The sequence below is a fragment of the Sus scrofa genome, chromosome 5, assembly GCF_054392235.1.
Source record: "Sus scrofa isolate SSC_HxYL_T2T_F1_AM1 chromosome 5, Sscrofa_HxYL_maternal_Yorkshire_Landrace_v2.0, whole genome shotgun sequence".
Taxonomy (NCBI): Eukaryota; Metazoa; Chordata; class Mammalia; order Artiodactyla; family Suidae; genus Sus; species Sus scrofa.
Window position 1 is genome coordinate 48,745,088 of NC_139387.1, and position 19,469 is coordinate 48,764,556.

Consider the following 19,469-nt stretch of genomic DNA (forward strand, 5'->3'; position numbering starts at 1 on the left):
AAGAACCAGTTATGTCCTAAGTCTCTGTATACAACTTCTTCAAAACAATAAATTATAGTCAAATTCTTCTTCATAATCTTCATAAAAGCAGAGTTTCCAAAATGTAGAATGAATTAAAATATCTGACTTTCATTCAAAAAGATACATGTACCCCTATGTTCACTGCAGCACTATTTACAATAGTCAAGACATGGAAACAATCTAAATGCTGTTGACAGATGAATGGATTAAGAAGATGTGGTACATATACACAGTGGAATACTAATCAGCCATAAAAAGAATGAAATGATCCCATTTGCAGCACCATGGATGTAACTAGAAATTATCACACTAAGTGAAGAAAGTCAGAAAGAGAAAGACAAATACCATATGACATCATTTATATGTGGAATTTAAAATATGGCACAAAATAGAAACAGATAGACATAGAGAACAGACTTAGGGTTGCCGAAGGGGTAGGGGTAGGGAGGGAGACAGACTGTGAGTTTGGGGTTAGTAGAGGCAAACGATTACATCTAGAATGGAGGAACAAATATATATGTATATATACATAACAAAGTCACTTTGCTGTATAGCAGATATTGGCATAACACTGTAAATCAACTATATTTTAATTTAAAAAATTCCATTACTAATGAAAAAAGTCCATTAATCATGGGATTACCCTGGAAGACTACCTTGGTTTTTAATTTTTTTTTTTTTTTTGTCTTTTTGCCTTTTCTGGGCCCGCTCCCACGGCATATGGAGGTTCCCAGGCTAGGGGTCGAATTGGATCTGTAGCCGCCGGCCTATGCCAGAGCCACAGCAACTTGGGATCCGAGCCATGTCTGCGGACTACACCACAGCCCACGGCAACGCCAGATCCTTAGCCCACTGAGCAAGGCCAGGGACCGAACCTGCAACCTCACGCTTCCTAGTCGGATTCGTTAACCACTGCGCCACGACAGGAACTCCTGAGACTACCTTGGTTTTTAACATTTCTTTTTGTGCTTCAAATGAACAACTTCAATCTTCTTATACAAAGTACCAACTTCTATAGAGATAAATGGATTCTTTTTAAATTAAAACAATGTTCATTAATGTTTTTTTCCAAAGTCATAACTTAATATTTTTGATTGGATTTAAATTCAGATTAAAGTGAGAGGTTGCTCATAAACTACTTTAGTATGTTCTGCAGTGCCATAACTCAGTAGAATCTTTCTAAATATTATAGATTCAGAAAATTACACAGAATGCAGAAACTGACTTGGGGAAAACGGCAGTTGTTTGATTTTTTTAAAAATTTAGACACATAATCATTTAGAACAGATAGTTAAGTTTAAATGGTGACAACATAGATGTAACAAGTTTGTAAACAAGTGGCGCTACATGGTCAGTTATCTAAGGGGAGAAGAGAGGAAAATGATAGAAGAGCAAGATCTGAAATAGAAGTACAAATTCATTTATTATTTGTGAAAAAGTCCCCCAAAGACTCAGCATTGTTTGCAGATTTTTGTCAACAGGGCTGCATAAAGCTTTTTTGGAATTAAGAAAGTCTAGGTGTCTATACAACCCATTAGAAGGTTTGCTGACATCTGCATTCACTATATTCTCTCAAAGTTGATTTTCTAAATTAAAAATCTTGTTTCCAGCCATGAGATTTAGATCTAAGACACATTATTTACTTCCTTTGCAATGTTTCCATAAATTGGATTACAGCATGAATAACATCAAACCATAATTATCTGGTCTATTCTGACATCCCTGGTGAGTCCTTTTCTGGAAGGCAGGGACCATGTATTGGCCTTCTTTGAATCTTTAGTATCCGTCGCAGTTTTGTATACACAAGTTCCTTTACAAACAAACATTTGCTTATTTCATCAGAAGATGCTGTGTTTACCAAAAACCTAAGGAATACTAAAAGATTCACAGAGAACAGAGAATGCTTGTTTTAATAAAAACAGGATGGTTCTCTTTTTTCCCCATGACAGAATTCTCAGCTTAGCCGTAACAATAAACATTCCACAATGTCTAAATATAGTCATCCTTAGATACCTGAGCTATTTATAGCACACAGCATCACAGCAATGGGCCTAACATTAAAATGTAAACTAAAGGCATGGCTAGAAATGTGTTTACATTTAATTTACTGAGATTGTAAGGGCTGCAACTCTAATGTAATACAAACGGTACTACAAACCACTAGGAAAATAAAAATTTAGCCAAGAATGCTTTGCACTGCTCTGAATTCCTACGGCACTGTTTATGCCATTCTAAAGTGCTCGATGACAGGTCCTATCCTATAAATAGTTACAGGCATGTGCTGTAATTCTTCTAGATTATGAGTCACTTATTTTTATGTACCTACTTACTACCTGCCATGAAATACATAATTGATGAATGCTTATTCACAAATTTGTCTCTTTTGGCTGATCAACAATGCTTATCTATATTTCTGTGTCAGTGAAGCATCTTGACACTTTAGATCTAGGTTTCTAGGTTGTTAATACTCAACCTCTAGGAAGAAGTCGAAAGAAGTTATTTGAATGGCTTGACCAAGAATGTCCAGGATAGGGAGTTCCTGTTGTGCATAGTAGAAACGAATCTGACTACTATCCACGAGGATGTGGGTTCGATCTCCGGCCTCACTTAGTGGGTTGGGAATCAGGTGTTGCTGTGAGATGTGGTGTAGGTCACAGATGCGGCTCAGGTACCACGTTGCTGTGGCTGTGGTGTAGGCTGGCAGCTGCAGCTATGATTCAACCCCTAGCCTGAGAGCTTCCACATGCCTTAAGAGTGGCCCTAAAGGAGTTCCCGTCATGGCTCAGTGGTTAACGAATCTGACTAGGGACCATGAGGTTGCAGGTTCGATCCCTGGCCTTGCTCAGTGGGTTAAGGATCCAGCATTGCCGTGAGCTGTAGTGTAGGCTGCAGACTCGGCTTGGATCCCGTGTTGCTGTGGCTCTGGTGTAGGCCGGTGGCTACAGCTCTGATTCGACTCCTAGCCTGGGAACATCCATATGCCGCAGGAGCGGCCCAAGAAATGGCAAAAAGCCAAAAAAAAAAAAAAAGAGAGAGAGAGAATGTCCAATATATCACGTCCTTGCTAAAGGTTGTTTTTATCTAATACGGCATTGGTTATTCATGACCACTAAAGTATTAGGTCTTTGGACTGTAAAAGGATATGGTAACAAATTCTTTATTCTGACCTCAAATTGGAGTCAGACCCCTCACAAATTCTTCATTCACCCTAATCTTTTCTATTTTCCTTAAGTAATAGCACAAAATAAGGTCTTATTTTGTCTTTAGATCTATATACAACCTGTTTATAGTGCAAACAGTATTTTTGCCTGTGGTATATATATCTCCAAATTGTATCACTAGATTTATGGGACCCAAGGATAAAGATAGCAGAAAAGGAGTTTCCTGGTGGCTCAGTGGGTTAAGAATCTGGGGTTGTCAATGCTGGCACAGGTTGCTGCTGTGAAGTGGGCTCAATCCCTGCCTGAAGAACTTCTGTATTAAAAAACATTTTTTATAAAAGAAATATTTTCTATAAAAGAAAATTTTTTTGTAAAACAAAGCTGCACTGCAGATGGTATGATAACGATATGGTTTCCCCTGGAGAAAGGCAAAAGGAAAAGGAACTCTGAATCTGAAACAAACTTTCACTCTCCATCACTAGCATTGCTTACATTTGCAAGAAGACATTTGATGTTATGCTGCTTCTCTTTATGAATACCTTTTATTCAGTACCCTTCTCAAAGGTATCTTTTCAAGTCTCACTTTCCAGGGAAACTAAACAGAGGTTAAAAATATTTTCCCACTTGTATTTCATAGCATTCTCACCCAGGTAAAACTTGAGGGCGAAAAACAAATTTTCAGACATCAAGGAGATGGAGGAATTAGGTAGGATCATGTGGCAGCATTCCTACTTATGCCAGAAGAAGACGCATAGTTGGGAAGAATTACTGCTTAAGTTCTGACCCAGGTGAACTGACATCTCAAGTGGACCTAAATTTCAGGTATATAAGGTCACTAGCAGAACTCTGTCGGGAGGAGCTAAATGTCCAGAGCTCCGCATCTCTCTCTAGACAACTCTCCTGTTTCTAGCTGCCTGCCAGAGTGTCTTTGTTGCTGTATCTGCCTGGTGTAAGCTGCCATGGGAGCCTATGCTGCATCCTTCTATCTCCAGTTTCCACACTCAGTGACTGCTGGGCTCCAGCTCAGTACTGCCTGAGCTCCCTTTCTACAACTGGATTTTCTCCATTCCTGTCTGAACTTCCTCGCCTCTGCCTCTGCTAAGTGGGGCATAGCTACTCTCTTGTTCCATCGATTCAGCACTTCAAACTAATTATTACATTCTGATCTGGCTCTGGCTATAGTTTGTTTTATTCCTCCACTGACCAGGAATCTGAACCCTCATCCTGACAGTTCTAGACTCTCAGAAACATTAAGGGATAAACGAAAGTGTTGCCTAGCACGGCCCATCAGTAGAATGAGGTCACCTGTTTGTTGGCCTTCAGCACTGCTCTCAGTGTGGCGATCTGCTCCCGTTTTGTGCTCAGCAGGGACTTGAGCTTGAGGATCTCTTCCATTAGGGCTTCCTTGTCTTTATCGATCATGGGGGCTAGCTCCCGTGCCGCTGCTCTTTGACGAGACAGTTGCAAGGACCGGTCCACAGCTTTCTGCAGATGTTTGATTTGGTCCCGGATTATGGCATTAAGGTTGTAGATATTCATTGGCTCTTTGCGGATGTCACTTGTGTCCAACACTGGAGATGATGGTGGGGCAGTAATAACAGGAGAGATGGTGGGGGTCTTGGTTGGGCTTGGTTCTTTGCTGGCCTCTGGGTTTTCCTTTGGAACTGGTTCAGGTGAGGTCCTTGTTTCTACTGGGGATGACACACCCCGCCTGGCTAACCGTGGAGACAAAAGTCCCCTGGGGTCATCGGGCCCTTTCAGGCTGCCACTACGGGTGACTCTACTTTGCCTGTAATAGTCCAGCATGACCCTGTTAGGCGTTTCATTATTACACAGACATACATGGTGGTAAAGCTGAGCTAGCTCTTCACTAAATGTCACCAACTCATCCTGGGCTGTATTAAGGGTATTGTGATTTTCATTGGCTATGCTGGTCATCTTTTGCAACTCCTTCTCCATGTGAGCCATCTTCTCTCCGCTCTCCTTGGTGGTCTTCTCAAGGCTTGTAACCTGCTCATCATACGTTTGAATCTTACTCTCATACTTGGCCTTCTCTTCGGTATAGTTTTCTACAGATTTATTATATTTCTCCTTTAAGGCCTTAATTTCAGCTTTCAAATCGATCACCTCAGTTACTGCTACCCTGTATTTGCACTCAAGGATCTCTAAGCCATTGATGTCCACCTCATAGTCGTGAGCCTCCTCCCCTGAGTCCCGGCCCTTCTCCCCATCCAGTTCCTTGAGCTCCTTGCTGCTCTGCAGGCCCCTCATGGCATTAACGTGCTCTGTGAGCCGATGCACCCGTTCGTGCTGCTCTGTCAGCGCCCCCTTGGTGTGTTCCAGCTGTGTCTGTGACTCCTGGAGATTGGCCAGAAGAATGGCCTTTTCCCGCTCTACCTGCAAAGGCAAAAGAAAGTCTCTGAATGATTTCAATGCAATGCCAGTGATGAACTTGACCCATTCACATTTGGACATGCATACACTGAAAAAGTGCAGCAGAGTCAATGTTCCCATTCCTACAAATTGAATCGAAGTATGTTTTCTTACTTCTGCAGTTCTGGTAAGTCAATCAATCAAAAGTACATCATTCCAAAAGAATTATGCTCTGCATATTTACCCATCCAAATTCTTATGTGTTATACACACACTCTCATGAAACTTGAATGTTACTCAAACAATCTTATGTATTTTTTTAATCTTTTAACATCCTTCAGAAAACATAACATGACTTCAAGAGATAGTACTTGGCTTTGTCCTTATTTTGAAAGCGTTAGAGAACATCAGAAAAGTGACTGTTTCAAGGTGCCTATGAATTGTCCTTTCCTTCTCAGAGCCCAACCCTAAGTCAAATTTAAAACTTAAGGCTTTACCTTACTAAATAATACTGAGAACCTTAACTATCCCCTAAAAAATAAGCATTTAACCCCAAAACAGACATGCACTAAATTTGATAGCTTTTAATACAAAAGTCAGAAAATATAAAGTTTTAGGGCTAAAAGAACAACTTGTAAACCATTTCAATTCCTTCAGTTCAAAATAGGAATTTTAAAAGTTAGCAATTAATTTAAATAACTTGGCAGTTATTGTACAGGTAGTAAGTATTATTGTATACTGAAAAATATTCAAGTCTTAACATAAAATGCTGTCTCATTAAATACAAGTATATAAGAAATTGTAAACTGAGACTTTTTTTTTCTTTTTATGGCCACCCCTGTGGCATATGGAAGTTCCTGGGCTAAGGGTGGAATCAGAGCTACAGCTGCAGGCCTATGCCACTGCCACAGTAACGCTGGATTTTTAGCCCACTGAGTGAGGCCAGGGCTCAAACCCACATCCTCAGGGACACTATGTTAGGTTCTTAACCTGCTGAACTACAATGGGAACTCCACCTGAGAAATTTTTAAACCATTTTCTGTCTCTGCATATAAGTAGTTACTATTATGATTTAAAGAGTTTCTACATGCTTATAATGTAACAATGTTTTTCAATAATTAAATAATATTGTTTACATTCTTTATTTTCTCTTGTTTTTTTAAATAAACCACGAGACCTACTTTAAAAATAACAGATTGATGTTGAATGTCGTTACATCTAAAGGAAGTTGTCAAGCTGAACTTTCAAGCTTTCCAGGATTATATATTTTTTTCTTTTTTCTTTTTTTGTCTTTTTGCCATTTCTAGGGCTGCTCCCACGGCACATGGAGGTTCCCAGGCTAGGGGTCTAATATGAGCTGTAGCCACCAGCCTACACCAGAGCCACAGCAACGTGGGATCTGAGCCGCGTCTGCGACCTACACCACAGCTCATGGCAACGCCGGATCCTTAACCCACTGAGCAAGGCCAGGGATTGAACCTGCAACCTCATGGTTCCTAACTCCTTTCCTGGATTATATGTTATATCCCTCCAAATTCTTCTAATTCCTAGGATGCAAGTAAAAATAAATATCAAAAATTAAAATGTAATTAATATTTTAACCAGCACATGACTTTAAGAGATCTGTATCTATTTATAAATTTATATTTATTTTTATGATTCTTTATGGTATTTGATATCCTTCAGGTAATTATTACGTACATTCCTCACTTGGCCAAATTCTAATATGCGTGAATTTCAGGGACCATAGTTTAGTTAAAACACCAGTCCTCTCCAAACAAAGCTCAAATTTCAATGATCAGTATATTAACCATGGGCAATGTGCAAAGTACAAACTTTGCTGCTTCAATCTACAAAATCACCGTGTAAAGACATCATGACCAGTGATCAGTCACATCATTCAAAGTTTATCAGTTATTGGTCACTGTGGATCTGTTAGTTCACTCACAGACAGCAAAGTATGTACTTGTGGCTACAGAAACCAAACATTCCCAAAAAAATAGTATCACATTGAGTTCTCATCGTGGCGCAGTGGTATGAATCTGACTAGGAACCATGAGGTTTCGGATTTGATCCCTAGCTTTGCTCATTGGGTTAAGGATCTGGTGTTGCTGTGGTGTAGGTTGCAGACGTGGCTCACATGCTGTGTTCCTATGGCTGGGGTTTAGGCTGGCAGCTGTAGCTCCAATTGGACCCCTAGCCTGGGAACCTCCATATGCTGTATGTGCGGCCCTAAAAAGCAAAAAAAAAAAAAAAAAAAAAAAAAAAGTATTATAGGTAAAACTAGGGCTTGCAGCATCTGGGAACTCAAGTCAAATCTGGGCAAGCTTCAGTTTAATAATCTACAAAAGGACCATAACAACGCCTGTCTCAAAGGGACATTTGGACGATTCAGGAAAATAGTGGATTTAATACTTACTCAAGGTATTATAATATTAGCTGATGCTAAAATTTGGATAACTGTGGTCCAATTCCCATGTCCAAAATGCTTCTACATAGCAAACACATCTGTCTTACAAATCTGTATTTGTATGTGCAAAAGCAACAATTTCACCTTTCAGAGTCAGGATATATTTGAATATAAATCCTCTTAAATGGGTTTCCTTAGATGTAGCAGATCATATTTGCGTATTGCTGAACATGATTGACGTATTCAGACTACTGGGCAATAATTTTAAGTGAAAACCCAGATAATTCCCCGATAATTATGTAATACGGTATTTGATGAAAAAACCAAGGCATTTGAATTTTTGATAAAAGAGATGGAAAATCCTAAATATTCTTTTATTGGTATTGTATACAATCTCAGTGACATGGATTATTTCAGGAGGGTTTTTTTTTTCTTTTTCTTCTGAAAATTAAGTGAATTTTTTTTTGCAAAGTCTAAACATCATGTGATTTTATACATGAGTATGACACACAAAGCTGTTTCCAAAGTCCTTTCATAGGAAAAGCTTTTTTCGATGAAATAAAAACTGGACCAGAATAAAATGTACTCAATGTGTCTCAAGCTTGTTTTAGACGCAAAAGTGTTATAATTAATGAGGTCATACCTGTGGCAGAGTTTCCAACCTGGACCTTCCAATTCAGATTTAACATAAACATTTTCCAAGCCTCAAAGAATAAGTCTATTAGTTTTTTCATGATAGCACATCCAGAAAACCTCAACTAGAAAACTGTCTCCTTCATGGAGTTCCCGTCATGGCTCAGTGGTTAACGAATCTGACTAGGAACCATGAGGTTGCGGGTTCAATCCCTGGCCTTGCTCAGTGGGTTAAGGATCCGGCATTGCCATGAGCTGTGGTGTAGGTCGCAGATGTGGCTCAGATCCCGCGTTGCTGTGGCTCTGGTGTAGGCTGGTGGCTACAGCTCTGATTAGACCCCTAGCCTGGGAACCTCCATATGCCACGGGAGTGGCCCTAGAAAAGGCAAAAAGATAAAAAAAAAAAAAGAAAACTGTCTTCTTCATGTGTATATGCTCCACATTTAAGTGAAGCATCCTCAATAAATTTCTGCTAGAATCACTTGAACAGGGAGTGATATCCAAATTTTATGGATACGTACATAAACATGCACACACACATAGGTACATACATTTTTATGGGTATTTGTGGATGTATTTTTTTCCAGACAATTAAGGTTTGTCTGTCCTCCTCTTCCTTCTTTTTCCCACACCTGCCACCGCCCCCCCCCCACGGAAAAAAAAAGATAACTTAATTGTGTATAATTCTGTATAATTCTTTTTTTTTTTTTTTTTGGTCTTTTTGACTTTTTAGGGCTGTACCCAAGCTATATGGAGATTTCCAGGCTAGGGGTCAAATCAGAGCTGTGGCTGCCAGCCTATGCCACAGCCACAGCAATGAAGGACCCAAGTTGCCTGTGACCTACATCATAGCTCACGGCAACGCCGGATCCTTAACCCATTGAGCGAGGCCGGGAATCGAACCAATTTTGTATAATTCCAGCATTACACGTTCACTCAGCTATTCTGTCTGAAGTACCTTTATTTTTTCTTCACTCCTTCCTCCCCCCCGCCCCCCCCCCCCGGCTCCTCTGTGCTTGAAGTACTTTAAATTGTATTTGGATTTCAGTACTTTAAATTGTATTTGGATTTTGCTTAACCTATTTAAAATATATTGTGCTTTGAATTATTAAATGCAAAGCACTTCAAAGATTAAAATTACTATTCATTTTAAGTGTGTATTTTAATCCCCATTAGTGAAGAACGTATTCAAGAAAGATTTGCTGAGTTAATTTTAATCTTCTATAATTATATATATAAATAATATATGTTTATATAGTGACAAGAATAGCTGCCTTATTTCTCTTTCTATAATCTCTATCTTCTATCTGGAATTGAAGATTTTATTTTTCATAGTAGACCTTGTTGTTTTGCCAGAAAACCCTAATGCAGTATTTGTAAACTCTGTAGTCCAGTGTAAGTAGACATTATTATTATTAGTAAGTACACATAATATTATTGTCGTAGTTATGTCCCATAGAAATTATTTTATTTTCACTGAATGTTTACTTTTTTTTTTTTTCATTTTCAGTGGCACTATGGTATATGGAAATTCTTGGGCCAGGGATAAAATCCAAGCTGGGGCTATGACCCACACCACAGCTGCAGCAACACTGGATCCTTAACCCATTATACCTGGACCAGGGATGGAACTAGCACCTCTGCAGAGACAAGCCAGATCATTAACCCACAAGGTAGCTCCAATGTTTACCTTTTAAATAAATATATGTATATGTATGGAGTACTGACAGATTCTTTTGTAAAGGAACAAAAGAAAAGATAGCAGAATTTGTACGTTCACATTAGGATATTTTTTTGGCTGCGCCAAGTGGCATGCAGAAGTTCCTGAGCCAGGGATTGAACTCATGCCACAGCAGTGACTTGAGCCACAGCAGTAACAAGACCAGATTAACCTGCTGAGACACCAGAAAACTTCCATATTAGGACTTTTATAGGAAAAGAAGTAAAAGCTGTTTTACGAGTTATTAATTTCCCTAAAGTTTTATCCTGGTTATCTGACTCTCGATTTGACACCAGGATGACTGGTGTGATTTTTGTAATGGTAGACACAGTATGAGTACGTAAAGTAGAACTCAGAAATAAATAATTGATTCTTCTCTGCAGTGAAGGAACCCTGGCAAATCTGCGTCCTGGCGAACAAGAACTGTGAAGAAAGATCAGCCTAGAACCAAGAACATGAGGCGAGGGAATCCAGCAGCTGGAAAAGAAGGAATATATTTTGGAGAGTGTGGTGAGAAGGAATCTCTCTCTCTCTCTCTTTCTCTCTGTCTGTCTGCCTCTCTCTCTCTCCTGTCTCTCTTTGTCCGTCCTTCTCTCAAACACACACTCACACACACATATATGCAAAAGTTGGTCAAAGACTCAAAAAAAAAAAAAAAAAAAAAAAAAAGAAGAGGAAGGACCCTTTTCAAGTCATTCTATGAGGCCAGTTATTACTCTGATACCAAAAGCAGAGAAAGATATTATAAGAAAACTACAGAGTTCCCATCGTGGCTCAGCGGAAAACGAATCTGACTAGCACCCATGAGGATACAGGTTTGATCCCTGGCCTTGCTCAATGGGTTAAGGATCTGGTGCTGCTGTGAGCTGTGGTGTAGGTTGCAGACGTGGCTCGGATCCTGCGTTGCTGTGGCTCTGGTGTAGGCCAGCAGCTACAGCTCCCATTCGACCCGTAGCCTGGGAACCTCCATATGCCGAGGGTGTGGCCCTAAAAAGACAAAAGACCAAAAAAAAAAAAAAAAAAAAAGAAAGAAAGAAAGAAAGAAAAACCAAAACCCTACGGACCAGTATCTCTTATGAATATAGACACAAAAATCTTAAACAAACTCCTAGCAAACTAAATTCAGCCACATCTAAAAAAGGATTAGATAACATGACCAAGTGAGGTTTATTCTAGGATTGCAATACCAAAAGCAATACATATAATACCCTGAAGTAACAGTACACCAAAACCACATGATTATCTCAATATATTCAGAAAAAGCATGTGATAAAATTCAATACCCCTTTATGATAAAAACAGACAGCAACCTAGAAAGAGAAGAGAACTTCCTCAGTCTGATACGGGGCATCTATAAAATACCTACCAAAAACATACTTAATGGTGAATGTTTTCCTCCTAGATTTAGGAACCCAACAAAAAACAATTGTTCCCGCTTTTATTCAATATTGTACGCAAAGTTCTAGCCAGTGCAATTAGGCTATGGTCAAGAGGCAAATAAGTGTTTGTGAGGAGGTAGAGAAATGAGAATCCTCATACTTCGCTGGCAGAGATGTAAAACAGTGCAGTTGCTTTGAAAGCAGTCTAGCAGTTCCTCAGTTACCATATGACCCAGAAACTCCACTCCAAGGTATGCACCCAAGAGAATTAAAACTTGTACATGAATGTTCATAACAGCATTATTCATAATAACCGAAAAGTGGAAACAACTCAAATGTCCATCACTGATAAGTGGATAAAATGTGGGATACCCATATAATAGGTTTGGCATAATTTGGCAATAAAAATAAATGAAGTACTAATATATGTTTCAATATGAATGAATACATTATGCTAAGTGATAAAAGCCAGACACAAAAGAGCACATAGTGTGTGATTCCATTTATATGAAATGTCCAGAACAGACAAATCTGTTGAGACAGAAAGTAGATTAGTGGTTGCCTAGGGTTGGAGTGGCTGCTAGTGGGTACATGGTTTCTTTTTGGCGTAATGGAAATGTCCAGAGTTCCTGTCGTGGCTCAGTGGAAACGAACCTGATTAGCATCCATGAGATTGTGGGTTCGATCCCTGGCCTTGCTCAGTGGGTTAAAGATCTGGCATTGCCGTGAGCTGTGGTGTAGGTCACAACATGGCTCAGATCCTGAGTTGATCTGGCTGTGGTGTAGGTTAGCAGCTGCAGCTCTGATTCAACCCCTAGCCTGGGAGCCTCCATGTGCTGTGGGTGTGGCCCTAAAAAGACAAAAGACAAAAAAACCCAAAAAACAAAAAGAAAAAAGTCCTACCGTTGACTGTGATTGTGATTGCACAACTCCATAACTACACTAAGAAACATTAAATTATATCCTTTAAATGGGTGGATTGCATGTGAATTATTTACAGAAAGTTGTTCTTAAAAATAACTACATAATGGAGTTCCCGTCGTGGCGCAGTGGTTAACGAATCCGACTAGGAACCATGAGGTTGCAGGTTCGGTCCCTGGCCTTGCTCAGTGGTTTAACGATCCGGCATTGCTGTGAGCTGTGGTGTAGGTTGCAGACACGGCTCGGATCCTGTGTTGCTGTGGCTCTGGTGTAGGCTGGTGGCTACAGCTCCGATTCGACCCCTAGCCTGGGAATCTCCATATGCCACGGGAGTGGCCCAAGAAATAGCAAAAAGACTAAATAAATAAATAAATAAATAAAAATAAAGCCCTTAAAAAAAAAAAAAACTACATAGACTCATCCATTGTTGTTCGACTATAAATGCTCTTTTTATGTTTACTGATAGTTTATTTTTTTCCTTTCTTTTTTAGCTGTGCCATTACTTTTATTTTATTTTTTTAATTGTTATTGCCTCAATACAGTTTTTTTTCCCCTACTGTACAGCATGGTGACCCAGTTACACATACATGTACACATTCTATTTTTGCACATTATCATGTTCCATCATAAGTGACTAGACATAGTTCCCAGTGCTACAGAGCAGAATCTCATGGCTAACCCATGAGATCCAAAGGCAATAGTTTGTATATATTAACCCCAAGCTCCCCAACCACCCCTACTGATAGTTTTTTAAAAGAAGTAAGACTTTTGAGAAATGTGTTTGCTAAAGCTTATAAAGGTAATTTTTAACTGTAAGTGTATAATAGATTAACAACTTAAGTTATCAATTTTGTCCTAGGAAATTACATTTGTCATGTTAAGTTTTAAAAACCAGGAACTGACCAACCTTTTCTAAATTAATTTCACCTCACAAATATTCTGTGAGTCTTTGTTAAGCACAGATTTGACTTACTTGACTCTCTATGTGTAGCAACTCCATCTCCTAGGTTTTTGACTTTGAGCAAATGACATAACATATTTCTCAGTTTCCCTATCTATAAAATGGGGATCAACACTATCTACTTCACAGTCGTTATAAGCACCCACCAATTAAGCAAGTATATATATAAGTTGCTTTGAACTCTCATGGGATCATTTGAACTCTTATGGGGTCTTACGGGACCATCACTATAGGAAAAATAAAATTGCCTTAAATAAGAGTGTATCTAAACACAAAATGGGTCTTTATTTCTTCCACATTCACAAGGATACAACAAAACATAAATTTTAGTTTTACAGAAATATTACTGTTTTCTCACATTGCATGTAAGTTTATATAGCCAATACTGTAATGAAGAAAAGGATCCAGAGTTTTCTCCCGCTTTGTTTGACTCTTTGTGATATGAAGTTAAACAGAGGCTATTTATCAAAGGTAGAAATTTTAGCACAAGCATAGGGACTCCTTTATTTTAATTTTTTTAAATTTTTATTATTTTTTTGCATAGAGACTCCTTTAAATAGATTATGTAATTTATTTAGTGTCCCCAGGCAGGATCTACTTATTTTCATTCTAATAAAACTAATTAAGGTCCTTGTCACTGGAAAATGTCAATTATCTACCTAAAAAAACTGAGTTTTGAGGGCCAGCCCACTCCAGGAGGCACTAGTTAAATTGTAGTCAGTGTAGATTTTTATATTTATTACTACCATTTTCCAGCAGATGGCAGTATAATATCTTGAAGAATGGGACCTACATATACATATATATATTTTTTTCTAATTCCAACCAGGGTATCACAGAGACTAGTGATTGGGCTAATTTATTACCTTCCCTTCATAAATGCACCTTAGAGAAGTGAAGCCATTCACCCAACATTCCTATTACCCAAGGCAGAAACAGGTTTGTTGCTTTTTTTTTTTTTTTGGAACCAGGTTATATAAATACCTATAGATGGGAAAACATAATTTACATGCATGGATAGAATCTCCTAAGATAAGAAAATACCAATAGGCTTTGACTCAGGAATGCTCTTTTCAAAGGGTTTCTTTAATCCTAAGAAAGAAAATTCTAAAAGTTGCATATTCCCTGGTACATCCTGCCTTTGTCCCCCTAATACATGAAAATTAAATTTGTATTTCTCTTGTTAATCTGTCTTCATTTAATTATTAGACCAGCCAAAGAACCTAGAAGGGAAGAGGGAAAATTTTCTCCACCCCTGCAATCTCTACATTCTGAATATCCAATTTCTTTCTTTCTTTCTTTCTTTCTTTTTTCCTTTTTAGGGCTGCCCCTGAGCCACCCAGGCTAGGGGTTGAATCGGAGCCGTAACCACTGGCCTATGTCACAGTCACAGCAACACCAGATCCAAGCTGTGTTCTATAGCCTACACTGCAGCTCACAGCAACACGAGGTCCTTTACCCACTGAGCAAGGTCAGGGATTGAACCTGAGTCCTCATGGATACTATGGATACTAGTTGAGCTCATTACCTCTGAGCCACCACAGGAAATCCTGAATATTCAATTTCAAAACACTTCTGGCCCCAAGCATTTCAGATAACCATAGTGCAAGTGCACTTTCTTTTTTTTTCTATTTTGGCTGCCCCACAGCATACGGATGTCCAGGGCCAGGGATCAAATCTGAGCCACAGTTGTGACTTTGGTCAATGCTGCAGCAATGCTGGATCCTTAACCTACTGTGCCAGGCTAGGGATTGAACCTGAATCTCAGCACTTCCAAGACAGTGCGGATCCCATTGCGCCACAGTGGGAACTCCTGAAAGTGTACCTTATTGCCTCTCAGAAGGTCCAGAACAGTGGAACTAACGCAGTATATGCACACAATGTGGGCGAGTATTGTTTATTAGAATTACCTTTTTATTTTCAAGGCTCACCAATCAATACCAACTGCAGTAACTTCTAGGCAATGTATCCTTTAATGTTTTCATAATTTATTTAAATTAAACTCAAGGGGAGTTCCTGTTGTGGCTCAGTGGTTAACGAATCCGACTAGGAACGATGAGGTTGCGGGTTTGGTCCCTGGCCTTGCTCAGTGGGTTAAGGATCCAGCGTTGCCGTGAGCTGTGGTGTAGGTGGCAGACGTGGCTTGAATCCCACATTGCTGTGGCTCTGGCATAGGCCGGTGGCTATAGCTCTGATTAGACCCCTAGCCTGGGAACCTCCATATGCCGAGGGAGTGGCCCCAGAAAAGGCAGAAAGACCAAAAAAATTAATTAATTAATTAATTAATTAAACTCAAGGGTACACATAACTAAGGAAAAACAGATTATAAAGAAATCAGGCTATACTTGTATCCAACGGTTTAAATGAGATATACTCTTACAAAAAATGTTGGTTACAAGAAAATAGAAGGTTACCTTGCCTGCAATAAAATTAGAAGCTAGTGTTCCTGGTGTGAGGTTGGAAATTGAAAAGCCCTTCCTGTGTTGAGTCTTGTTTTAGCAACTAAATTAGGAGCAAACTTTGGGACATAAGGCCCTACGTGTGCCCCTCTATACCTTTACAAACTGTTAGCACTAACGAGGTGCTAATGAAAGATTGGAGGTACACAGTTTTTTCATATATGGAGGGAAGGTTTATTCAGCCAAATTTTTCTCACGCTAACTTTTCGCTAAGTGACTATCCCTTTGCAGACTATCCCACACCCTGAGACTTAACTGTCACCTTTCTATAGTCCTACCAGTGACCACATTATTCCCATCTGAGATGGCTATTCTTCAGCTAATCATCCAATAGTAACAGTTAATGATATTAATAATAGCTAAGTAAACAGAGTGCTTAACAAATTAAAGGAGTCGAAATTGTGATGAGTTCCTAATTACTGAGCATTTACCATGTGCTCGGCCCTGTTCTAAGTACTCTATGTACATTAACTCCTAAACCTTTGTGGCACTTTGAAGAAGGTATAATGGATCCCCATTTTATGGCAGAGTAAAGTGCTGTCCCTCTAAGGATTCTCAACTAGAGGTTGACCCTTGGAACATTTGAAATGTGTGGGGCATTTTCGGTCACCACATCTATGAGGAGATGTAACTAGCATTTAATGGATTGGGACCAGAGATTCTTTTATTTATTTATTTATTTATTTATTTCCCACTGTACAGCATGGGGGTCAAGTTACTCTTACATGTATACATTTTTTTTCCCACCCTTTGTTCTGTCGCAATATGAGTATCTAGACATAATTCTCAATGCTACTCAGGAGGATCTCCTTGTAAATCTATTCCAAGTTGTATCTGATAACCCCAAGCTCCTGATCCCTGCCACTCCCTCCCTCTCCCATCGGTCAGCCATAAGTCTTTTCTCCAAGTCCATAATTTTCTTTTCTGTGGGACCAGAGATTCTAAACCTCCAGACGGACAACAAGGACCAGTCCCATCCCAAAGGCTGCAAGGTGGTTCCCACTGAGAACCACTCTCTTGCTGAAAACTTGTTCTCCACCATTCATTCTTTTTATTTGACTACTCCTCTCTTTTGGACTTTTGTATAACCCAGCTCAGACTACATTTAGGATTAAAACTGAGAACAGCTCTGAGCTTTCAACCAATAGCTAGCTGACCTGGTTGAAAACTAGAGCTATTTTACACTGAAAACTCCGCTTCCTAATATCTTCCACACTGCCACCAAAATAAAAAGAAACAAAAAGGTCAACCTGCCAATTTTTTATACTAAAGCAACCAACATGATAGTTTAAGAAAAATTTTATATTAATTCTATTCAATTTGGGGGCATAAATTCTTATAAATATATGTCACATAAATTTTTTGATAAGGAAATATGTTTTCTACCTGATTGTATTCATGTATGCCAAGCAAAAAGCCATAGAAAAGTATTATCTACACAGAACTAGACTTTGCAGTCAGGTAAGTCTATATGAAATTAATTTTCTTCCAGTGGCCATTCCCTCTTACCTTCATTCAAATTGAACATTGAGAAAACAAATTCTCACTAATTTTCTTTCAGCAGCCAAAAGCACTGGGCAGGTAAAATTAAATGTGAAAAAAATATGTTAACTTTCGATACAGTATTACAAATAAACCTAATAATAATTTCATTAGCTCTCTGATCTCATTTATTTCTGCTAATTACATTTTCAGTCAGTAGAAAATTATAAGTCCTGTTTGCCATAAAAGTAAGTGATTGCTAGAGTCTTAAATCTCTAATTACCAGCTTTATCCAAGGGGATAACAGACTGAAGAATAAGCCTCAGGATCATCACCCAACAAGCTTCTCGTTGAACCAGATTCCTGGCTCAGCAGATTTATGGGGAGCCCAACAATAAGTCCTCAGGTGATGGTGGTAGTGGGATGCTGTTCCTCAGACATTTCCATTATTACTGGATTAAGGTTTGGCTGGGAGGCAAGAGACTAGAAAACCATTTCACAGTGAGATAAGCCTCAAGGTCAGGACTCTCCATAAGACATTTTGATTTGAAGATGCTAAAAATGTAAGGCCTACTCCATGAAGGAATAAGAACTCCTTGGTTTCAAATTTGTACCTGTTCTATATTTTTAATCATATGATATCCTGGCTAGTTTGTATATGGAATGTCCTTCCTGTTTTTTAAAGCTTAAGGTATCACTGCAAAGTGTAACCATTAATCTTGAAGCTATACTTAGAGTTGCTTGTGATGGAAAACTTCATTTTGTTCATTTCTCTTGAATATCAAACTTTTGAATTCTCTCACCAGAAATGCATCAAGATTCTCTTTTCTCCCTTCACATCTGATTGCCATTTAATTTGTGGCTCTAAGAGATGAATTTCGTAAGGCAATGCAAATGAGAATTTTTTTCTTCAACGTCTATTTTGTTGTGTCTTCCTAATATACTGTCCGTTCAAAGTTACTAAAGAAACAATATTTTAAAAAATAATCAATAACTAAGATGTTGTAAGAAATCCCACCACATGCAAAATATCCACTCTGACAGCCTTCAACAAATTCATACCTGCATAAGTTGCTGCTTCAATTTCTGTATTTCTGAAATGTTCAGCTCACTGAATAAGTCAGAAACAGGGTGCAGAGACTCTCCTTTCCTTAAAGTGGGAGTCCGATAGTCTCCATTCAGTTTCACAAGGGGCCCGTGAATATGCCCGTTCATTTTGTCATCGTTGTTTGGTTCACTCCCATCCTCAGCAAACTTGAGTCCATCGACTGAGATGCTGATATGGTTATCATTGAGGGTGATGTACTGGGAGAGCTCCTTCCGCAGGCTGTTCTTCTGCTCCCTTTCATTTTTTAAGGTCTCAAGGGCTTCTTCCAGTTGGTGCTCAGCGATCTCTTTCAAACGGATGGCATCCTCCAGCTGGCTGTTCAGCAGTACTGTCTCCTCCTCAAATCGCTTAATCTCATGCTTTAAGCCTTCATATTCAACCTGAATCAGATAGGATAAAGAAGATTGATAAAACTAAAATTTGGGTCTTACAAAACTGCCATTAAACACTCCAGTGGACTTAAAATTTAAAAAATTAAAAGTCTACAAAGCAAAAGCACATGGTGTATGCACCATTAAGGTAACACAGGATGGTTTTGTTAGATATTATATATCCATACACATAAATTCAATTCCTAGCAGAGATGTAAAATCTCTTAGGATTTCTTTTATGGGGTCCAGTGGTCAAAAGGGGGCACTGTTTGCCTGTTAAATCAAGATTTTTTTTTTGGTAATAGTTTATCAGAATATTCACAATCCAAGAAAAGATTTTTTAATCATCACTATTACTTTGTTTTATCTAATTATTAACAATGAGGAAATTTTATACTCAGGGCTAAGTTAGTTAAAAGATGACAATAAGAACATAATCTCAAAATATGTTAGAGAGTAAGATAAGAAAG

The 19,469-nt window shown here is 38.8% G+C and overlaps 1 protein-coding gene across 16 annotated transcripts in view; it reads right to left on the minus strand.

Annotated features, from left to right (window-relative positions):
- BICD1 (BICD cargo adaptor 1) overlaps positions 1–19,469 on the minus strand; it is a 247,226-nt gene that overhangs the window by 45,927 nt on the left and 181,830 nt on the right. For 15 of the 16 annotated variants that reach the window (XR_014803655.1, XR_014803653.1, XR_014803654.1 and 12 more), the window contains exons 4-5: positions 18,583–19,008; positions 4,488–5,579 (exon numbers count right to left, since the gene is read on the minus strand). Coding sequence is in view for 7 of the 16 variants with exons in the window: in XM_005664004.4 (XP_005664061.1) it covers positions 4,488–5,579; positions 18,583–19,008 (1,518 nt within the window). In the remaining 9 variants the exon portion in view is untranslated. Of the gene's footprint in view, positions 1–1,082; positions 2,803–3,413; positions 5,580–18,582; positions 19,009–19,469 lie in introns of those variants that run through there. The other variant, XR_014803660.1, reaches the window with a different exon arrangement.